The 18,417-nt window shown below is 35.5% G+C and overlaps 1 protein-coding gene across 1 annotated transcript in view; it reads right to left on the bottom strand.

Annotated features, from left to right (window-relative positions):
- Nucleotides 1-17,988, bottom strand: part of LOC106091821 (guanine nucleotide-binding protein G(f) subunit alpha) — a 34,108-nt gene extending 16,120 nt beyond the window's left edge. Inside the window, exon 1 of the mRNA XM_013258496.2 lies at nt 17,314-17,988. Within this exon, the coding sequence (XP_013113950.1) occupies nt 17,314-17,324 (11 nt within the window). The 5' untranslated portion in view covers nt 17,325-17,988. The remainder of the gene's footprint in view (nt 1-17,313) is intronic.
- Nucleotides 17,989-18,417: the final 429 nt, after the last annotated feature.

Genomic DNA, 18,417 nt, shown 5'->3' with positions numbered 1-18,417 from the left:
TCGATTTTGCTCCGAATAAGAATTGGGGTAAAATATTACCCAATGACTACTACTGTGGTCTTCAACGTTCAATGCACTTATGGTCCGAATCGGACTATTACTTGTTTTTTATATTTTTGTTTATTACATACATTTATATCTTATTTCCATTTTTTTAGTTTTAAGCTCTTCATATTATATTTTAATATCTTTTAATATTTATTTATTTTTATCTTAACATTGTAAACTTTAAAAGGATTAACAGTACGGGCTTCTAATCATAAGAACATATGGTGTCAATAAATTATAAAAACTCATATTCATGCATTATCGGTTGGTGATCTTAAGAAAATTATTATCTTTTTTTTAAGTTTATCAGTGATTATCTTGCAATTTACTCGTGCTTTTGTATAAATCCCTTGTTGCTACGTTAACATTACAACACTGCATGGTTATGTGTAATCGTTTGTTTCCAAGCGATTGGAGAGCCACATGTTCTGTTAGCACTTATAAAAGTTAATTAACCCATATGAAATATTCACTTGCATTCCAATATATGAGAAAAAAGTGTATATATGGTACTGCAAGTGCACCGAAAGAAAAAAGATGTATACAATTTCAATGTATACAGGGTGGCTGATGAATATTGCTACAATGATGAATATTGCTACATTTTTTTTTCGGTGTATGGAATACATTTTTCTTTTATTCATGTTAAATTAAATTATTAAATTAATTATTAAATTATTATTAATTAAATTAATTAATTAATTAATTAAATTAATTATTAAATTATTATTATTAAATAGAAAAAAAGTTATTACATTTTTTTTGGTAGCGGCTTTCATCAGCCACCCTGTATGTGCCCACAAAATGTAAATCAGTGATGGCCAGCCCTTTACGGTAGCGTTGATGGCAAGTCACACATATTCTCATTCTCTTTGTTTCAGTCGTTGTTGAGAAAGCAAAGAGTAAACATGCCTAGGGCTATACGCCTCGTTTTTCTGTTTTTTTTATTTATTTTAAAAATAATAATTTTTATTGATAAAGGATTGTTTGCAAAGATTTTGCAAATCATCAATCATTTAGTCAAAAAAATTATTTTTTACATATAGAGAGAATTAACAAGTAAAGGCGTGGTAATTTTGGCTGGGCCGAATCTTGGGAACCCACCACCATGGATTCTACTAAAATATGGGAGCTATATCTAGTTATAGACCGAATTGGACAGTACTTGGCGCAGTTGTTGAGACTCATAACAGAACACTATATGCTATACGCCTTTATGCGGCTTGTAAAGGCTCAAGAAGTTAAAGCGGGAGATCGGTTTATATGGGAGCTATGTCAGGTTAAAGACCGATTTGGACCGTACTTGGCATGGTTGTTGAAAGTCATGACAGAACACTATGTACAAAATTTCAGCCAAATCGGACAAACATTTTGGCTTCCAGTGGCTTAAGAAGTCAAATGGGGAGATCGGTTTATATGGGAGCTATATCATGTCCTTGGCCGATTTTAACCGTACTTGACACAGTTGTTGGGAGTCATAACAGAACACCATATACAAAATTTCAGCCAAATCGGAAAAAAATTGTTTCTTCCAGGGGCTCAGGAAGTCAAATCAGGGGATCGGTTTATATGGGAGCTATATCTGGTTATTCACCCGTTTGGACCGTACTTGACACAGTTGTTGGGAGTCATAACAGAACACCATATACAAAATTTCAGCCAAATCGGACAAAAATTGTTTCTTTCAGGGGCTCAGGAAGTCAAATCAGGAGATCGGTTTATGTGGGAGCTATATCTGGTTAATCACCCGTCAATTCGGATGAAAATTGAGGTTTCCAGGGGATCAAGAAATCAAATCGAGAGATCGGTTTATGTGGGAGCTATATCAGGTTCTTGACCGATTTGGACCGTACTTTGCACAGTTGTTGGGTTGGAAGTCATAACAGAATACTATGTGCAAAATTTCAGCCAAAATGTGGCTTCCATTTGGCTGAAATTTTCATTTTCTGAGGGTCAGAGGCATGTCATTTTCGGTTTTTTTATGGGGTAATTGTCAGTGTATTGGTAACCTACGGGAAATGTGTAGTCAATTGCTCCAAATTTACCGATCCTAAACTGGAGAAATAGTTACCTGTCATATCCTACAGGGAAGGAAAAATGTAAGTTTTGTCATTACTTATGATTGTTGATTATTTTTTTAAAAAGTCGCTTAATTATTGTTGAAAATTGCTTATGTTGAAAATTGCTTATCCGTTTAATATATTTGCTTACTAATGTTATCTCCCTTAAAAATACTTCCAAAGTATACTCATCCTTTTCGAACTGTCTCAGGACATATCCTGCGGTGTTAGAATGGTGGCAAACCCTTATAAAAGTGAGCGGTTTTTTTCTATGTAAGGGTACGAGAACTGGGACCGGTCCCTATCACCAGAGGACATATCCCGTGACAGGTTTGGGACCTGTCCCATTTCCCTTAGAGTAGGAATGCGGTTGTGGTAGAAAAATGGTCATATACACAATACCACAAACAAAAAATACGCTCCAAAAGGTTTCCAAATGAAGGCGGCAAGAATTTCTACGGCGCATATCATGAAAGATCTTAAAATTTTATCGTAAACAAAGTCCAAAGTTGTTCAAAAATGAGATTTAGTTGTCGTAAATTTCCTTTATGGCTAGTGCATTATTTTTTTAGGAGTGGAAAATACTGATGCCCTCTTCAAATCAATCAAATCATTTTGAGACCTTAAATGAGTCAACTATTTCCCTATTTGATTTCTACAAACTAATCCCGACCTAAACATAGTTAAAAGTTGTTTTGCAAAATCCATGATGATGGGTACCCAAGAATTGCCCCGACCAATTTTAGTTTTTACTTGTTCTTCCAGTCTACATATTATTATCTTAAACATATCACCATTGTATGATCTTTTTCCTAGTGTATTTGTATTTTTATGTATTTGATGTTCGAATGTCTGGGGTTACAAAATCTTATAACTATACAATCGGTTATTGTACTCATTCAATGATAAGATAAATTCCAATGGTATAGTTGGTGGATGGATGGTGCTGTCTGGTAACGGAGAATTGCTCCCATTCATTGAATAGTTTCTACCTACATACTAGATAGTTTGTAGCAATATCAGATATCATTTTTATACCCACATCTTTGGATGGGGGGTATACTAATCTAGTCATTACGTTTGTAACACATCGAAATATTGAGCGACTCTATAAAGTATATATATTTTGGATCATCGTAAATATTTAAGACGATGTAGTCATTCCGTCTGTTCATCCGTCATTGTGTCTGTTGAAATCATGCTACAGTTTTCAAAAATAAAAATATTGAGCTTAAACTTTGCACATATTCTTTTTTTTTTTGTCCATAGGCAGTTTAAGTTCGAAGATGGGCTATATCTTGATATTTCCCCCATATAGGCCAATCTGACGATTTAAGGTCTTAGGCCCATCAAAGCAAACAGTTATAGTCGGATATCGCTAAAATTTGGGACAGTGAGTTGTGTTAGGCCCTTGACATTCATGTACCACACGGTCCACATCAGTTTATATTTGGATAATTCTGCCATATATACCAATCTCCCGATTTAAGGTCTTGTGTTCATGAAAGTCGCATTTTTTATTCGATTTATCTGAAGTTTTACACAATCAGTTAGCTTAGGCCTCGCGATATTCACTCCGAGTTTGGTAATATGTAAAGGGTGGTTTTTAAGTGCTATAGGAAATTTAAAAAAAAATACATAAAATTCAGAAAAATGCATGAAATCTTTATTTGAACCGATAGTAAGTTCCATATAATTTAATGTTTGAACATAATTTCGTGCAAATGTTGACCGTGATTGCGCCTCCCGCTTAAACCAATTTTGGCATACTCTTTCCAACATTTCGGCCGGTATCTCACGAATAAATGCTTCAATGTTGTCTTCCAATGCGTCAATTCAAACGGGCTTGTCTGTATAGACATGAGCTTTAACATAGCCCTACAAAAAAGCGGCCCATTGACCGGTGCCGAATGTGAAATAAAATGTTCATCGAACTCGCCTCTCAATAAGTCCACTGTTACGCTTGCTGTGTGGCACGTGGCACTGTCTTGTTGAAACCACATGTCATGGAAGTCAAGCTCTTGCAATTTGGGCAAAAAAAAGTTGGATATCATCTCACGGTAGCGCTCACCATTCACATCTTTGCTTCTGGCTGATCTTCACTCCAAAATCGACAATTCTGCTTATTTACACACCCATTGAGCCAAAAATTAGCTTCGTCGCTGAAGATGAACTTTCTTAACAGAGCACGCATTTTGATAATAATATTCAATAATTTGCAAGCGTTGTTCGTTTGTAAGATGATTCATGTTTAAATTATAGATCAAACTGATGATGTTAGGCATCATCTTTGAAGAAGTACGGTCCAATGATGCCACCAGCCCATAAACTACACCAAACTGTTACTTTGTCTGAATGCATGAATGAAAAAATCGTGCGTGTCTAGTGAGTGAAAATTCACTCACGTGTACATTTTAAGTTCTTATCCGATTTGAAATTTCGTACGACCGACGACTTCACCTGCGACCTTCAACATAGGTGCCAAATATAGTCTGAATCGAACCGTAACCTGATACAGATCCCATATAAACCGATCTCACGATTGTATTTCTTGAGCCTCTAGAGAGCGCAATTATTTTCCGATTTGGCTAAAATGCATGAAGTGCTCTTTTTTGACTTCCAACAACCATGCCAAGTATGGTATAAATCAGTTCATAACCTGATATAGCTCTCATATAAATCGATCTCGGATCTTGACTTTTTAAGCCTCTAGAGGGCGCAGTTCTTATCTGATATTCCTTAAATTTTGTGAAAAGACTTCTATTACCTTACACATACGTGCCTAATACATACCTAATACAGCACCTATGCAAACTTCTTGAGCCTCTAAAGGGCGTTAATTTGGCTGAAATTTTATACAACAACTTGTTCTACCTCACACATATGTGCTAAATATCGTCTGAATCGGTCCTTAACCTGTTATAGCACCTTTGTAAAACGATCTCCCGATTATAGTTCTTGAGGGTCTAGAGGGCGCAATCGTTCTCCAATATGGCTGAAATTTTATACAACGACTTGTTCTACCTCACACATACATTCCAAATATAGTCTGAATCGGTCCTTAACCTAGTATTGCACCTATGTAAACTGATCTCCCGAATTTACTTCTTGAGCCTCTAGAGGGCGTCATTTTTTGTACTATGATGTTTTCTATGACATTCAACAGATGCGGTCCAAAGCCTGATCTCCCGATTATACTTCTTGAGCCTCTAGAGGGCGTAATTTTTAAATGATTTGGCTGAAAGTATGTACAGTGATTGTTTCTATAACATCTAAATCGGTCTGAAACGTGATATAGCTCCCATATAAACCGAACTGCCGAATGCACTTCTTGAGCTCTTAGAGGGTCCAGTTCTTGTCTGATTTTTCACAACTGCCTCTTCTACGACCTTCGATATTCGTGCCATGTATGGTCTGAATCGGCTTATAACCCGATATAGCCGTCATATAAACCGATCTGGAACTTGACTTCTTTAGCCACTAGAGGGCGCAATTCTTATATGATTTGGCTGAAATTTTGCATGACGTTTTTTTTCATAACTTCCAACAACTGTGCTAAGTATGGTTGAAATTGGTTTACAACCTGATATAGCCGATGTAAACCGATCTGCGATCGTGACTTCTTGAGCCAATAAAGGGCGCAATTCTTATCCAATTTGGCTGTCATTTTGTATGTGGTGTTTTGTTATGACTTCCAAAAACTGTGATAAGTATATAAGCCACATAAACTGACCTGGGATCTTGACACTTGACAACTGTGCTAAGTATGATTCAGATCGGTCCATAACCTGATATAGCTGTCATATAAATCGATCTTGAGCTACTAGAGGGCGTAATTTTTATCCAATTTGACTGAAATTTATTTTTGTCCACGAACATTTCACTAACGAACAGGGGCAAACTTCGCACATATTAATGAGTGCAGTCCGATTCAAGTTTAAGCTCAATGCTAAGGGACCTCGAGTCCGAACGGCGACACCTCTTGGGAGACAAGTTTTTACATGGCATAGTACCTCACAAATGGTGCCAGCATTAGTAGGGGAAGACCACCAATGAAATTTTTTTCTGATGTTCTCGCCAGGATTCGAGACCAGGCGGACATGTTAAACTCTGCGCTACGGTGGCCTTCTGATACCTGACCTCCGAACCCTGATGTAGTCCCCCAATAAACCGATTTCCCGATTAGTACAATCGTTGAGCCTCTAGAAGGCGGACTTCTTAACCGATTTTTCTGAAATTGTGCACAGTGATGTTTTCTATGACCTGTAATATGGTCTATATGGTTTGAATCGGTCTATAACTTGATATAGCTCCCATATATATCGATCTGCCGATTTTACTTCTTTAGCCCCTAGAGGGCGCAATTCGTTTGCTTGAAATTTTGCACAATGGCATCTACTTTACTCTGCAACATCCAATCCGTGTATGGCCCGAATCGGTTCATAACCTTATATATAGCTTCCCTAGCATCTATAAAGAGATAACGGGCAAAGAATTTGACAAATGCGATCTATGGTGGAGGGTCTATAAGATTCGGTCCGGCTTTTACTTTTTTTATTCTTCCAAAATTGTCGTTAATTGCAAATGTTTTGCTCAGACAAAAATATTTTGTATGTTCTCAGAAACAATAACGGCGGCAATAATCACAGCACGACATCTAAACCATTTTTGTCTCCCTTGTGCTTACCCTCCCTCGCCCTAAAGATCTTCTTCCTACCAGTCTGGCAAAATTATTATTAACAAAGAATCGAAATTATTTCACGAACCCGTGGTTCGTTTGGTGGGGGAATGCTATGTACCCATGGTTCCAACGTCATTTGTTTAATAAACGCTGTGTTTACTATGGACCTTTTTTTTTGTTCCGAGTGCTTAATACTTAATCCCACACCTACAGCATTTGAATGGAACTGGGAAGTGTGTAAATAAATAAAAAAAAATTAGCAAACAAAAGAGCGGTAATTGATTAAATATGTTTACAAACAAATACGAAGTATTTTTGGTGTTGTTTTGTTTCGTTTTATTTTTTTTTTATTTTAATCCAACGCCAGGGTGTGTAATGAATGCACTGCAAGATTATATGTTTTTCGTGGGCGACATAAATTAGGATATTGTGATTATCATGGTTTATCACATTATATAAGAAGGCTAGACAAGATTTGCGGAAATAGAAACTAAGATAGTGGCATCTTTTAGTTATTATACCCAACACTATAGTATGGGTGGAGGTATACTAACCTAGACAGTCCGTTTGTAACGCCTTGCAGATTAATGCGACCCCATAAAGTACATATATGCTGAATCGTCTTGACATAGCCATGTCTGTCCGTCCATCCGTTCCTCCGTCTATCGAAATCACGATAGCAGTCGAACGAATAAAGATTAAAGGATCCGCTTTCGGACCCCTTCCGTCGTTAATGGGTTAACAACATCACATTTGTCAAAAACTATTTTTCGGCATTCTTAAGTCATTGTCAAAATGACATGCCTGCTACAGACGTACTTTGTTACTCCTATCAATATTGATAAAAAGAATCAATAAGAAAAATTAATAACCTTTACACAATAGGGGAATTTTCTAAAATCCCCCTCTCATAGGCATTTTGTCGCGGAATTTTGTTCACGAATGTTTGCAAAATGTTTAATTAATATCTGTACAATGTGAAAATAATTGGATCTTAGCTAAGTGATAAAGTGATAAACCTTTTCCAAGTACGTCTGAGAAAAATAATTGCGTTTCTAAATGAAATCACTACCGGAAACCACTTATGAGCTTTTATGCGCTTTATACGTATGCGTATGCGTACGTGTATGTAATATTATCGGTTTCATTGTTACGTAGATTGATACCGAACTTGTTATGCATGCCCGCCGGCTTATTCAAGCGGGGATTCTTGATTTTTTTTTTATGATTGCTAGGAGGTATTCATCACATTGTTGGTTAGGTGGGTTTCACCGAGTCTATGTGAATTTTTTATTCACAAATCAGTGCAAAATATTTTCTAATTCAAAATAGGTTCTGCAACCACAGCCGCTGGAGACGTGAGGCGTTTGGGTAATGAAACTCGAAAAAACTTGACCAGCTGACTGTATGAGCTCTACTGTTGCCACCACTAGTAGCCAATAAACCAAGTTCACACTTGAGCCAAACGGCTTACCTCGTGTGTTGTCTTGAGCATTTTGAATTCGTATTTTTGGAAATTTGAATTTGATTTTAAGTACCTGTTAATTCGTTATGATAATAACGCGTGGCTTCCTTTAAGCATTGCATTAGCATGTCCAAAATATGAAAATTGTTACTGCTTTCCTTATGGAGCGCCTAGAGTACATAGTTGCTTAAGCTTATAACCCATATAATGGCAATCAATAATAAAAAAAAATTCAACTTTGGTTCGATGCTATAAAGATAAAACTTGGTCACGCTTCGATATTTCATTTTTTTTTTATTAGAATATCTTATGACATAAAGGTGTATGGAACAAGTGAAGGAATGTGCATTCTGCAAAAGACATTAAATGGTATGATCATAAAGATAAAACTGAGTTCCATGGTATGCTGAATCATTCACTGGACAGCCATAAGAACTGTGGAATTTTTCATAGTTATTACATAGTGTTAAGAATAACATAAAGTTTGGATTGGAACAAGGCTGTTAAATTTGGATACTTATTTGATATTAACTAATAATAAGAAACTATCGGGCGGTGCCGTGTAATACCCTACACCTACCCTATAAGTACAATGTGGAGGCTATATTCAATTGTGAATCAATTTTGATGGAGCTCGGTGGAAGTTTTCAGATGGGTTATTAAACAATCCCTACCAAATTTCGAGCAATTACGGTTGACAAATGACAACATTATTGCAAATTACCAAAAATCTGACGAAAATATATATGGGAGCTATATATAAATCTGAACCGATTTCGAGAAAACTTCTCAGATATTGTGGTAGTCGTCAAGGAAAGCGTTGTGCCAAATTTTAGCAAAATTAGTCAATAAATGCGCTTGCAGTGGCTGTAGAAGTGAAAATCGGGCGATGTACATATATGGCAGCTATATCTAAATCTGAACCGATTTCTATGAAATTCACCGGTAATGTCGAAAGTCAAGAGAGAAACCCTCCTGCCAAATATCGAGAGAATCGGTTGACAAATGAGCACTTTATTGCAATATTTCTCAAAATCGGACGAAAATATATATATGGGAGATATACCTAAATCTCAACCGATTTGGAGCAAACTTCTGAGGTAGATGTCAAGGAAAGCGTTGTACAAAGTTTTGGCAAGATGGGTCGATAAATGCGCTTGCAGTGGCTGTAGAAGTGTAAATCGGGCGATGTACATATGGCAGATATATCTAAATCTGAACCGATTTCTATGAAATTCACCGGTAATGTCGAAAGTCAAGAGAGAAACCCTCCTGTCAAATTACGAGAGAATCGGTTGACAAATGAGCACTTTATTGCAACGTTTCTCAAAATCGGACGAAAATATATATATGGGAGATATATCTAAATCTGAACCGATTTCGAGCAAACTTCTCAGATACTGTGGCAGTCATGGAGGAAAGCGTTTTGCAAAATTTTGCAAGATGGGTCAATAAATGCGCTCGCTGTGACTCTAGAAGTTAAAATCGGGCGATATTTATATATATGAAAGCAATATCTAAATCTGAACCGATTTCCATGAAATTCAACAGTAATGTCCAGAGTCAAGAGAAAATCTTGCCAAATTTCGAGATAATCGGTTAACAAATGAGCACTTTATTGCAATATTTCTCAAAATTGGGACGAAAATATATATGGGATACTTTTCAGATGTTGTGGGTTGTCAAGGAAAGCGTTGTACAAAGTTTTGGCAAGATTTGTAAAAAAATATGCTTGCAGTGGCTCTAGAAGTTAAAATCGGTTGATATATCTTCTTATATATAAAATTCAATTTGTGTTTGTTTGTATGTTTCTCGGTTTATTTGTTTGTTTGTTCCGTATAGACTCAAAAACGGCTGAACCGATTATCTTGAAATATTCACCGATTGTGTAGGTTAGTCTGGAAGGAAACATAGGCTATATAATTTTTTTATATCAGGAGGGGGCGGAACCTCTCCCTTACGCCAAAAGTACAACCCAAAAATAAAAGTGGACCGATCGAACAATATGAGATTCAAATGAAAGGTATTCAAGAGTAGAGTACGAATTTCATAATAAAAGTTGGGTCCAAGTACCTGGGGTGCCGCCTCAGCCCCAAAACCCCTTAAAACAGGTTTATTTGACGATCATGACAATATGGGACTCAAATGAAAGGTATTCGGGAGTAGTTTACGAATATGGTCAGGAAGTAGAATAGGCTTCATAATTTATTAATAACGGATGGGGGCAGATCCTCCACCGTTACCCCAAAAACACCATCCAAAATCAAAAGTGGAACGATAAGGACAATATGGGTATCAAATGAAAAATATGCGGTAGGAGATAACGAATCTGGCATACAAATTCATGTCGAAGTATAAGGGGTCATCCCACCCCCACAAAAACGCCCAAAATGGGTACATTAGCCAATCACGCATACATACGTCAGAACCGATTTTCTCGAAATTTTCGCATATTGTGAAGGTTGGTATGGAAGGAAACATGGGCCATATAATTTTTCGGTATCGGAAGGGGGACGGACCCTCCCTTATGCCAAAAACTCAACCCAAAATCTAAAGTGGACCGATCGGGGCATTATAGGTATCAAATGAAAGGTACTGGAGAGTAGAATACGAATCTGATATTCAAATGTGGACAAAGTTTCTGGTGGTCCACCCCTTCTCGAAAACACCTTGATTAAAACATTTTTGACTTTAATAAAAAGACGGAAAGTTAAGTACCTAAAAAACTTCTGTTTGGGTTAAGAATTCTTAAATATAAAGTAAAAAATCTTTCCCTAAAGGAAATGCTACCCAAAAACTTTGGCTCAAATCTTTAAAATTGTGAAAACAATTTTTTCTATGTTATTAATAAAATGCGAAGCTTCCGATCGAAACGCTTGTTTACCTATTTTGTTCTTTAATTTTATATAAATTTGACATCATTAATTTTTTGATTGAAATCAAGAATATTTTATATGAAAAACTTACATTATTTATTTGAATCATATTGAGTTTATAGTACAAATAAGAATAACATTAATGAAGGAGTGCAGGATTAGCTCAAAGACCATCAGTTAACATAAAAATTGAATTTTAGGATTGAATACTATATGTAGATTTTATTCATCAAAATATTGTCATATTTTACTGCATTAATATGTTTTATAGATTCCCTCAAGAAAACTCAACAATCTATTTATTAATGTATTACAAATAGAACAAAACCATATCCTGATTTGAGGTGTTTTGAATAATAAATTTAGTCACATTTTAATGTTTAATGAGTCATGGGAAATAACATTTCGAAATATCGTATATTGATAATGGTCTAAGCTTTCATAAAAGTTCTGATTAAATTTAATAAAGGCTTTTGGTTTCGATTAAAATTTTTTTATTTATATCAAGACTGAAGTATTGTATTTGTTGGATGTATGTTTCATTCATTAAAAGCGTGATCGCATATAATCAACTGTATAACAGTTTTCTACCAAATCTTCAAGGAGAAGGATTTTTGCCTAGTTACTATATTTCTTTTTCTTATGGAATAACAAAGTTCCCACCCAAGTATATATATACATATATACGAAATAAATATACACATCAATCAGCTTTAATGGACACTTTTTTGATTAACATCATTCAGACATTTCTTATCAAATTAGTGGCATCTGGTTGAGTGGCTATAATTTAAACTGTGGACGCCATACTTATGGACATGATTGTATGAAATTCACTTTGTATATAACCAGTTAGAATGGCAATGACTTTCTGATTAACTTATCGTATAAATGAATTTTAAAATAGTACATGTATGTTTGTATATGAAATCTCTTCATCAATAATGTTCAATAAAAAAAGGGACCGACTCCATAATAAGAAGTTGGTGTTCACAGGTTAGTTCTTTGTTGTTAGTTGACTTTGAGTTATGCAAAATGAATTGCATTCTCAAATAGGTCATGATTAAATTGTATCCTTGATGGCTCACAAAAATAAGTCAAAATATTACTGATTGCTTAAAACGTTAGTTGAAGTTTACAGAGTGCATCATTCGAAATCCCTGCGTCGATGGAAACCATACAGTTTCAATGATGAAAAGTCGCATAAATCTTCAAATCAATCGTTGCTATGGATATTTTTATGAGCATAGCCAAATGTAATTTAAGCAAATTGCAAGTTGCTCAAAATAGGTTGCTGAAGAAATGTCTTTATAACCACTCATATTGTTCTCCACAAAACGATTTAAGGAGCAAGCTTATATAGAACTAAATTATTGCATAATGTTATGCTAGATATATCAACTTGTTAACCCCATACTTGTCAATGAACGTCCATGCCAAATATGATCCGAATCGCTCTATAAAGAGATGTATATTAGAAGACTTAATTTTTATCCGATTTGGCTGCAATTTGGAACAAACACTTGACTTATGACTTCCAACATACATTCCAAGTACGATTTGAACGGTCTAAAAACAGACCATATAAACTTTTTGAGCCCTAAGACGCCCTAATTTTCATCCAAATTGGCTGAAATTTCGAAGATCATACTTGGCAACATCCATGCCAAGTATGATCCGATTTGGTCTATAAACAGATATAGCCCCATATAAACCGATCCCCGGATTTGACTTCTTCACTGTGGTACAGGGTATGTTAATTGTCCATGTTAATTTGTGTACAAAGTACGGGTCGCAATTTTATCCGATTTGATACAGGCATGTTTTTTTACCTAGAGATGAAGCCTTTTGAAAATCAGTTAAGATATGGGTGTAGCTCCCATACACATGTTCGTCCGATTTGAACTAATATTGCAATTATGTGGTCATTTGTTAAATGATTCTACGGAAATTTTGCAGGAAGGATTGTCTTTAGACTCTCGACATTACTGGTGAATTTAAAATAATCGAATCAGATTTAGATATAGCTCTTATATATATATATATATATATATATATATATATATATATATATATATATATAAATCTCCGATTTTCAATACCAGAGCCACTGCAAGCACATTTATTGACCAATCTTGTCAAGATTTTGTAGAACGCTTTCCTCAACGACTACCACAATATCTAAAAAGTTTGATCAAAATCGGTTCAGATTTAGATATAGCTGCCATATATGCAAAATGTTGTAATTTGTAAAACGGAGTTATTACAGTTTGAACATATTTGATAAAAATTTGATACGGATTGTTTAATAACCCATCTGAAAACAAACATCCGCCGAGAGCCATCGAAATTGGTTCAGAATTAGATATAGCTCCCACTTTGCACTTAGAATCGGTAGGGTATTATGCAGTTGCCTTTCCTTACTGTTTTTAGGTAAAGATGCGAAGTTTAAGGAACTGCCAATTTCTTTTCTTCAAGACTCCTTCAACAATCTCTCCTTTGGATTTTGCACTCGCTTGGTCATTAAGTTCGACTTGAAAAACAATGGGACAAAAATTTACTCGCATGACCGGCTGTTAAAAGCCAAACAGATGAAAAAGATGATAGTACACCCTGAGCACGGGGAACTTAGAAAAACAGCTTTCAATGATATTGTTTCTAAATGGAAGACGAAAAGCTCGTCTCCAACACAAAAACCACTCAGTGAAAAAGTTTACAGCGAACAGTCTGATAGTAGTAGTTCAGATTTCACATAGGATTTGTTCTTATGATCTCAACTATAAGTAATACGAACATCAGGCTGTGAACTATAGGCCGGTCAGACGGACGGCCATAGATCGGGATGGAGCCGATGAGATTATCGAAATGCGTCCACCAGTGGGGTGATATGTGTCTTGCTTAGTCTGAGGAACTGGCAATTTCTTTTCTTCAGTACTCATTCAACAATCTCTCCTTTGGATGTTTACCTTCTGGTTTATTGTTCTTTCTTCTCTACTTATCAAGGTTTGCTTAAATAATATTGGCTTTGTTCTTTCATCTCTACATGGATCCTTCAAAATAGTGGAACTTATCAAAATGATGGACCTTATCACTAGGTAACAAGTTGTAAATGTCAATGGGAATTACTTTCAATGGTTTGCTGAATATGGTCTACCTTCACACCCACTTTCACACCTACACTAAAATCTATGAACAAAGATGTAGGTATTGCTTGTTTTGTAAATGTATTCAGTCACATGCTCTTTTAACTATACCAAAATAGTAAAATTATTATTTATAACTATATAACACCTGAGTGATAAGTATGGTTCGGATGTGGCTACTTATATGTATTTACATCGCAAATGATGAAATACTGGGTCAGTGGTTACAGTTAAAAGCCCATGACAACTGAATGAAGGAAATTCATCGTAGCCGTTAACAAGTTTCAAACATAGTTATCTCAAGCGATAACATTGATTAGCATAGCATAAATAAATATTTCTAGATATTGAGAACAAATCAATAATGTTACAACTAGGAGATAGAGAAAAAGGAAAATAAAACAAAGGGATCTGAGGACATCAAAAATGTTGAGGTAAACGTAATAGCAATGAACATTTCTGACGTTATATAAACCCCAAAGAGTAGATATTTGATTATTTGGACATTACTGGAGAGTAAGATAATGTTTAAAAGAAATTGCACAACATTTGGTTAAAGATTTTGCTAGATGATTCTGAAACTCATTGGAGTTTTCGTCCGTCAGTACAACATTTCAGAGCATGTTAATGATTGGTGTACTACTTAAGCATCAAAATAAGTATATTGAACGTAAATTGCAATACCACTGGAGTTTATTTTGCCATTCGTTCATATACCAAAGATTCCTCAATGATATTCTAATTGTTGCTGTTGCTAGAAAATACAACCCAACATTATTTTAACAGTAAATGGCTTTACTGTTTGGTGTTCTTCATTGTTGACTCATAGATAAGAATCGAAATTGATCGACAGCTAGCACAGTTAGTCCTAAGATAAGGCAGTTCATGTCTTTGTTAAATCTATGCCTGGTTAAAAAAATATTATTACACCTTCTGTTTGTCTTTGTATTATAAGCAAGTTGTGGGCTTGGTAAGATTAAGTTTAATATATATAATTTTAGCTCTTATAGTAAAATAATATTTTTTTTGTGGCATATATCTCCTGTATTGAGTTTGTGAGCCAATGCTAATGTTTTCTTTATATCTTCTATTTTATAAAATTGCTCTAGTCCGTCCGCAAAATCTCAAAATATCGATATGAGTTAATAAAATATTGATTTTGTTGAGTGGATCGGATGTGCATTTTATTTTGATGCTCTAAAATATCTCTGCTCCTGGTATTAGGTATCCATTTGAGAAAGACAATTTTACACACATTGAAGGGTAGCTAAAACTGTTTCCAGTGGATCGGTAGAGCTAAAGATCGGGGGAAGGATTTATGTTGCGATAGACTTCCCTTCCCTTACATTTGTGGTATCTGGATATGGACAACAACAATAGTAATAATGAGAAGATTTTAGGTATATCTAAGGATAATGGGGTAAATATACAGGTAAATATTCTACTATAGAGTGGAAATTGCAAAGTTGCCCATAAACAGGAACATGGGCAAACTTCCCACATATCAATGAGTGCTGTTCGATTCAAATTTTAATCTCAACGTTAAGGTATCTCCTTTTTAAAGCCGAGACTGAACGCCCTGCGACACCTCTCTTGGGAGGAGTTTTAACATGGAATGGTAGCCCCAAAAATGTCACCAGTATTAGGAGGGGATTAACACCACTGAGGTTCTCGTCAGGATTCGAGCCCAGGCGTTACGGCGGCCTATACCATTCAAAGAATCTGATTAGTTTAAACTTATCAAATCGGACGCTTACCTTGGTCCCTTCTTCATCTCAACCGTTAAGGCTAACCTCACGGTGGTGTCACCTGCTGTAGTTGCTTTTAACACCCGTTAAAGTTTATGATCTAACATGTGCCGAGAAATCTACATGTTTTTATAGTAAACCTGATTGGTTTTATCTTGGTTTACTCTAATTTGGGTCCCTCCTTCATCTCAACCGTTGACACTGACCCCTGGGGTCATGGTGCCGCAAGTAAATAGAAGATTCATATTCTACTTACAAATATCCATTTGGCAGCGATTTGAGGTGGGTTGCTCTCTTCAATTTGGTTTTTTATACCAATCACCATAGGATTGGGGTATGTGATTCCTTTTTGTAACACCTCGAAATATTGAACTGGGAATCCCATAAAGTGTATATATTCTGTATCGTCTCGACATTCTGATTCGATCTAGCCATGTCCGTCCGTCCGTCTGTCGAAATCACGATAGCGGTCGAATGCGTATAGCTAGCCGCTTGAAATTTTGCACAGATACTTAATGTTGAGGTAGGTCATTGTGGATTGCAAATGGGCCATATCGGTTCAGATTTATATATAGCTCCCATATAAACCGATCTCCCAATTTGACTTTTTGAGCCCTTTCAAGCCGCAATTTTTGTCCGAATTGGCTAAAATTTTGCATGCGCTGTTCTGTTATGACTTCCAACAACTGTGTCAAGTGTGATCCAATTCAGACTATAACCTGATATAGCTCCCATATAAATCGGTCTCTCGATCATCCTTGCAGGTTCGACAGAAGTTTGTTATGTAAAATAAAATTATGCCCTTCAACTAAATTTATTTTGTGTACATTTTTAGCAGAATCCTTCTTATTGATGTAGGTAATTGGGGATTGCAAATGGGCCATAGCGGTTCAGATTTGGATACAGCTCCCATATAAACCGATCTCCCGATTTGACTTCTTGAGCCCTTGGAAGCCGCAATTTTTGTTGGAATTGGCTAAAATGTTGCAGATAGTTTTAAGTTATTACTTCCAATGGCTGTGCCAAGTGCGGCCCGATTCGGTTTATAGCCTGATATAGCTCCCTTAGGAGAAGAATATAAAATATAAAGAAGTATTTCAATGGACACATAGCCTGAGTCACATCCTGATACCATATGGCCACGTCCGTTTGTCTGTCTGTCCATATATTGCTTTAATCACGTTTACATATGTTGTCCTATAGCCACCAAATTGGCGTTTAACAGTATATTCTTCATCTGATTTGTTTTTTAAATCTAAAAATAAAACAAAAAACTTTTCACTAATACTTACTTTAGTTTCATGTTGGCAAATATTTTGGAAAATATTTTGAAGTAGGACTTAGCCAAGCAAACAATCCACAAAAGGTACTTGACTAAAAGTCAAATAAGTTCACTGTCTTTTTTTTTTGGAGTTGTCTGAATATCACTGTTTGGCTCCTTCTAAATAAATTTGAAGGATTTCCTGAATGTGCAGAGTGCTTTTCAGATAATAAGTAACAAATGTTTTAGTTTTTTTTTTTTCAAATATCACTTAAAATGGCTTTAGTTTCACTTAGAGAATGGGTTCTCATTGCTTTTAAGCACTTTTGTTTAGTTTAAACAACGAATTGTCTTTGTTTTGTCACTTTGTTATTTTAAAATTCAAGCACTCTATATTTTGCGTTTAAATAAATTTTATATATTTTTCCTGTGCGTTTTATAGCAGCACTTTTTGTATTTGTTGAATTCTATTTCAGAATTTGTGGTTTTTATAATGGGTTTTTATCATTGCCAATGATTAATATCAACAATAAAATGAAATGATTTGTTTTGCTTTAATTTTGGAAATCTGATTGCTGTTATTATTACTCGTATTATTAGACTTGTTGGTTGATGTGTAATTCACTTTAGTTGTTTCTAATTTGTTATTTTTTCGAATTTTCTCTTTTGGTGTTTTGTTCCGTTTTTAGTGTTCTATTCGCTCTGAAATCTCTTGTACGACTAAAGGCAATTTTAAGTTCAACAATTGCTTATAAATGGAATGGCCAAACGAAGGTGTTCTGTTGTGTGTTTTTGTTGTGTTCAGTAGTGGAGTCGTTTTTTTTTTGTTTTTGCCAAGAGCCGATCAATTATTTCTATAACCACAATGTGCCTATAGGCAAACACACACACACACACATATATATACACTTGCTACACCAAATTATCATTAGCGGCAGCAACAACAACAAAAGGCGAATGGGGAGTACATGAGCATGAGTTGTGATAAGATTAAAACAGCACACATACAAATGTACATAATAGGCATACGGCGGGGCATAGTCATTGCTACAATACATGTTTGTATTAGTATGCATGCAAGTTCAGAGACATCAATGGAGAGAAATGAATGCAACAAGCTCTCTTCTTAATAACT

Source organism: Stomoxys calcitrans, chromosome 1 (genome assembly GCF_963082655.1).
Source record: "Stomoxys calcitrans chromosome 1, idStoCalc2.1, whole genome shotgun sequence".
Taxonomy (NCBI): Eukaryota; Metazoa; Arthropoda; class Insecta; order Diptera; family Muscidae; genus Stomoxys; species Stomoxys calcitrans.
This window is presented reverse-complemented; position numbering and strand designations above follow the sequence as displayed.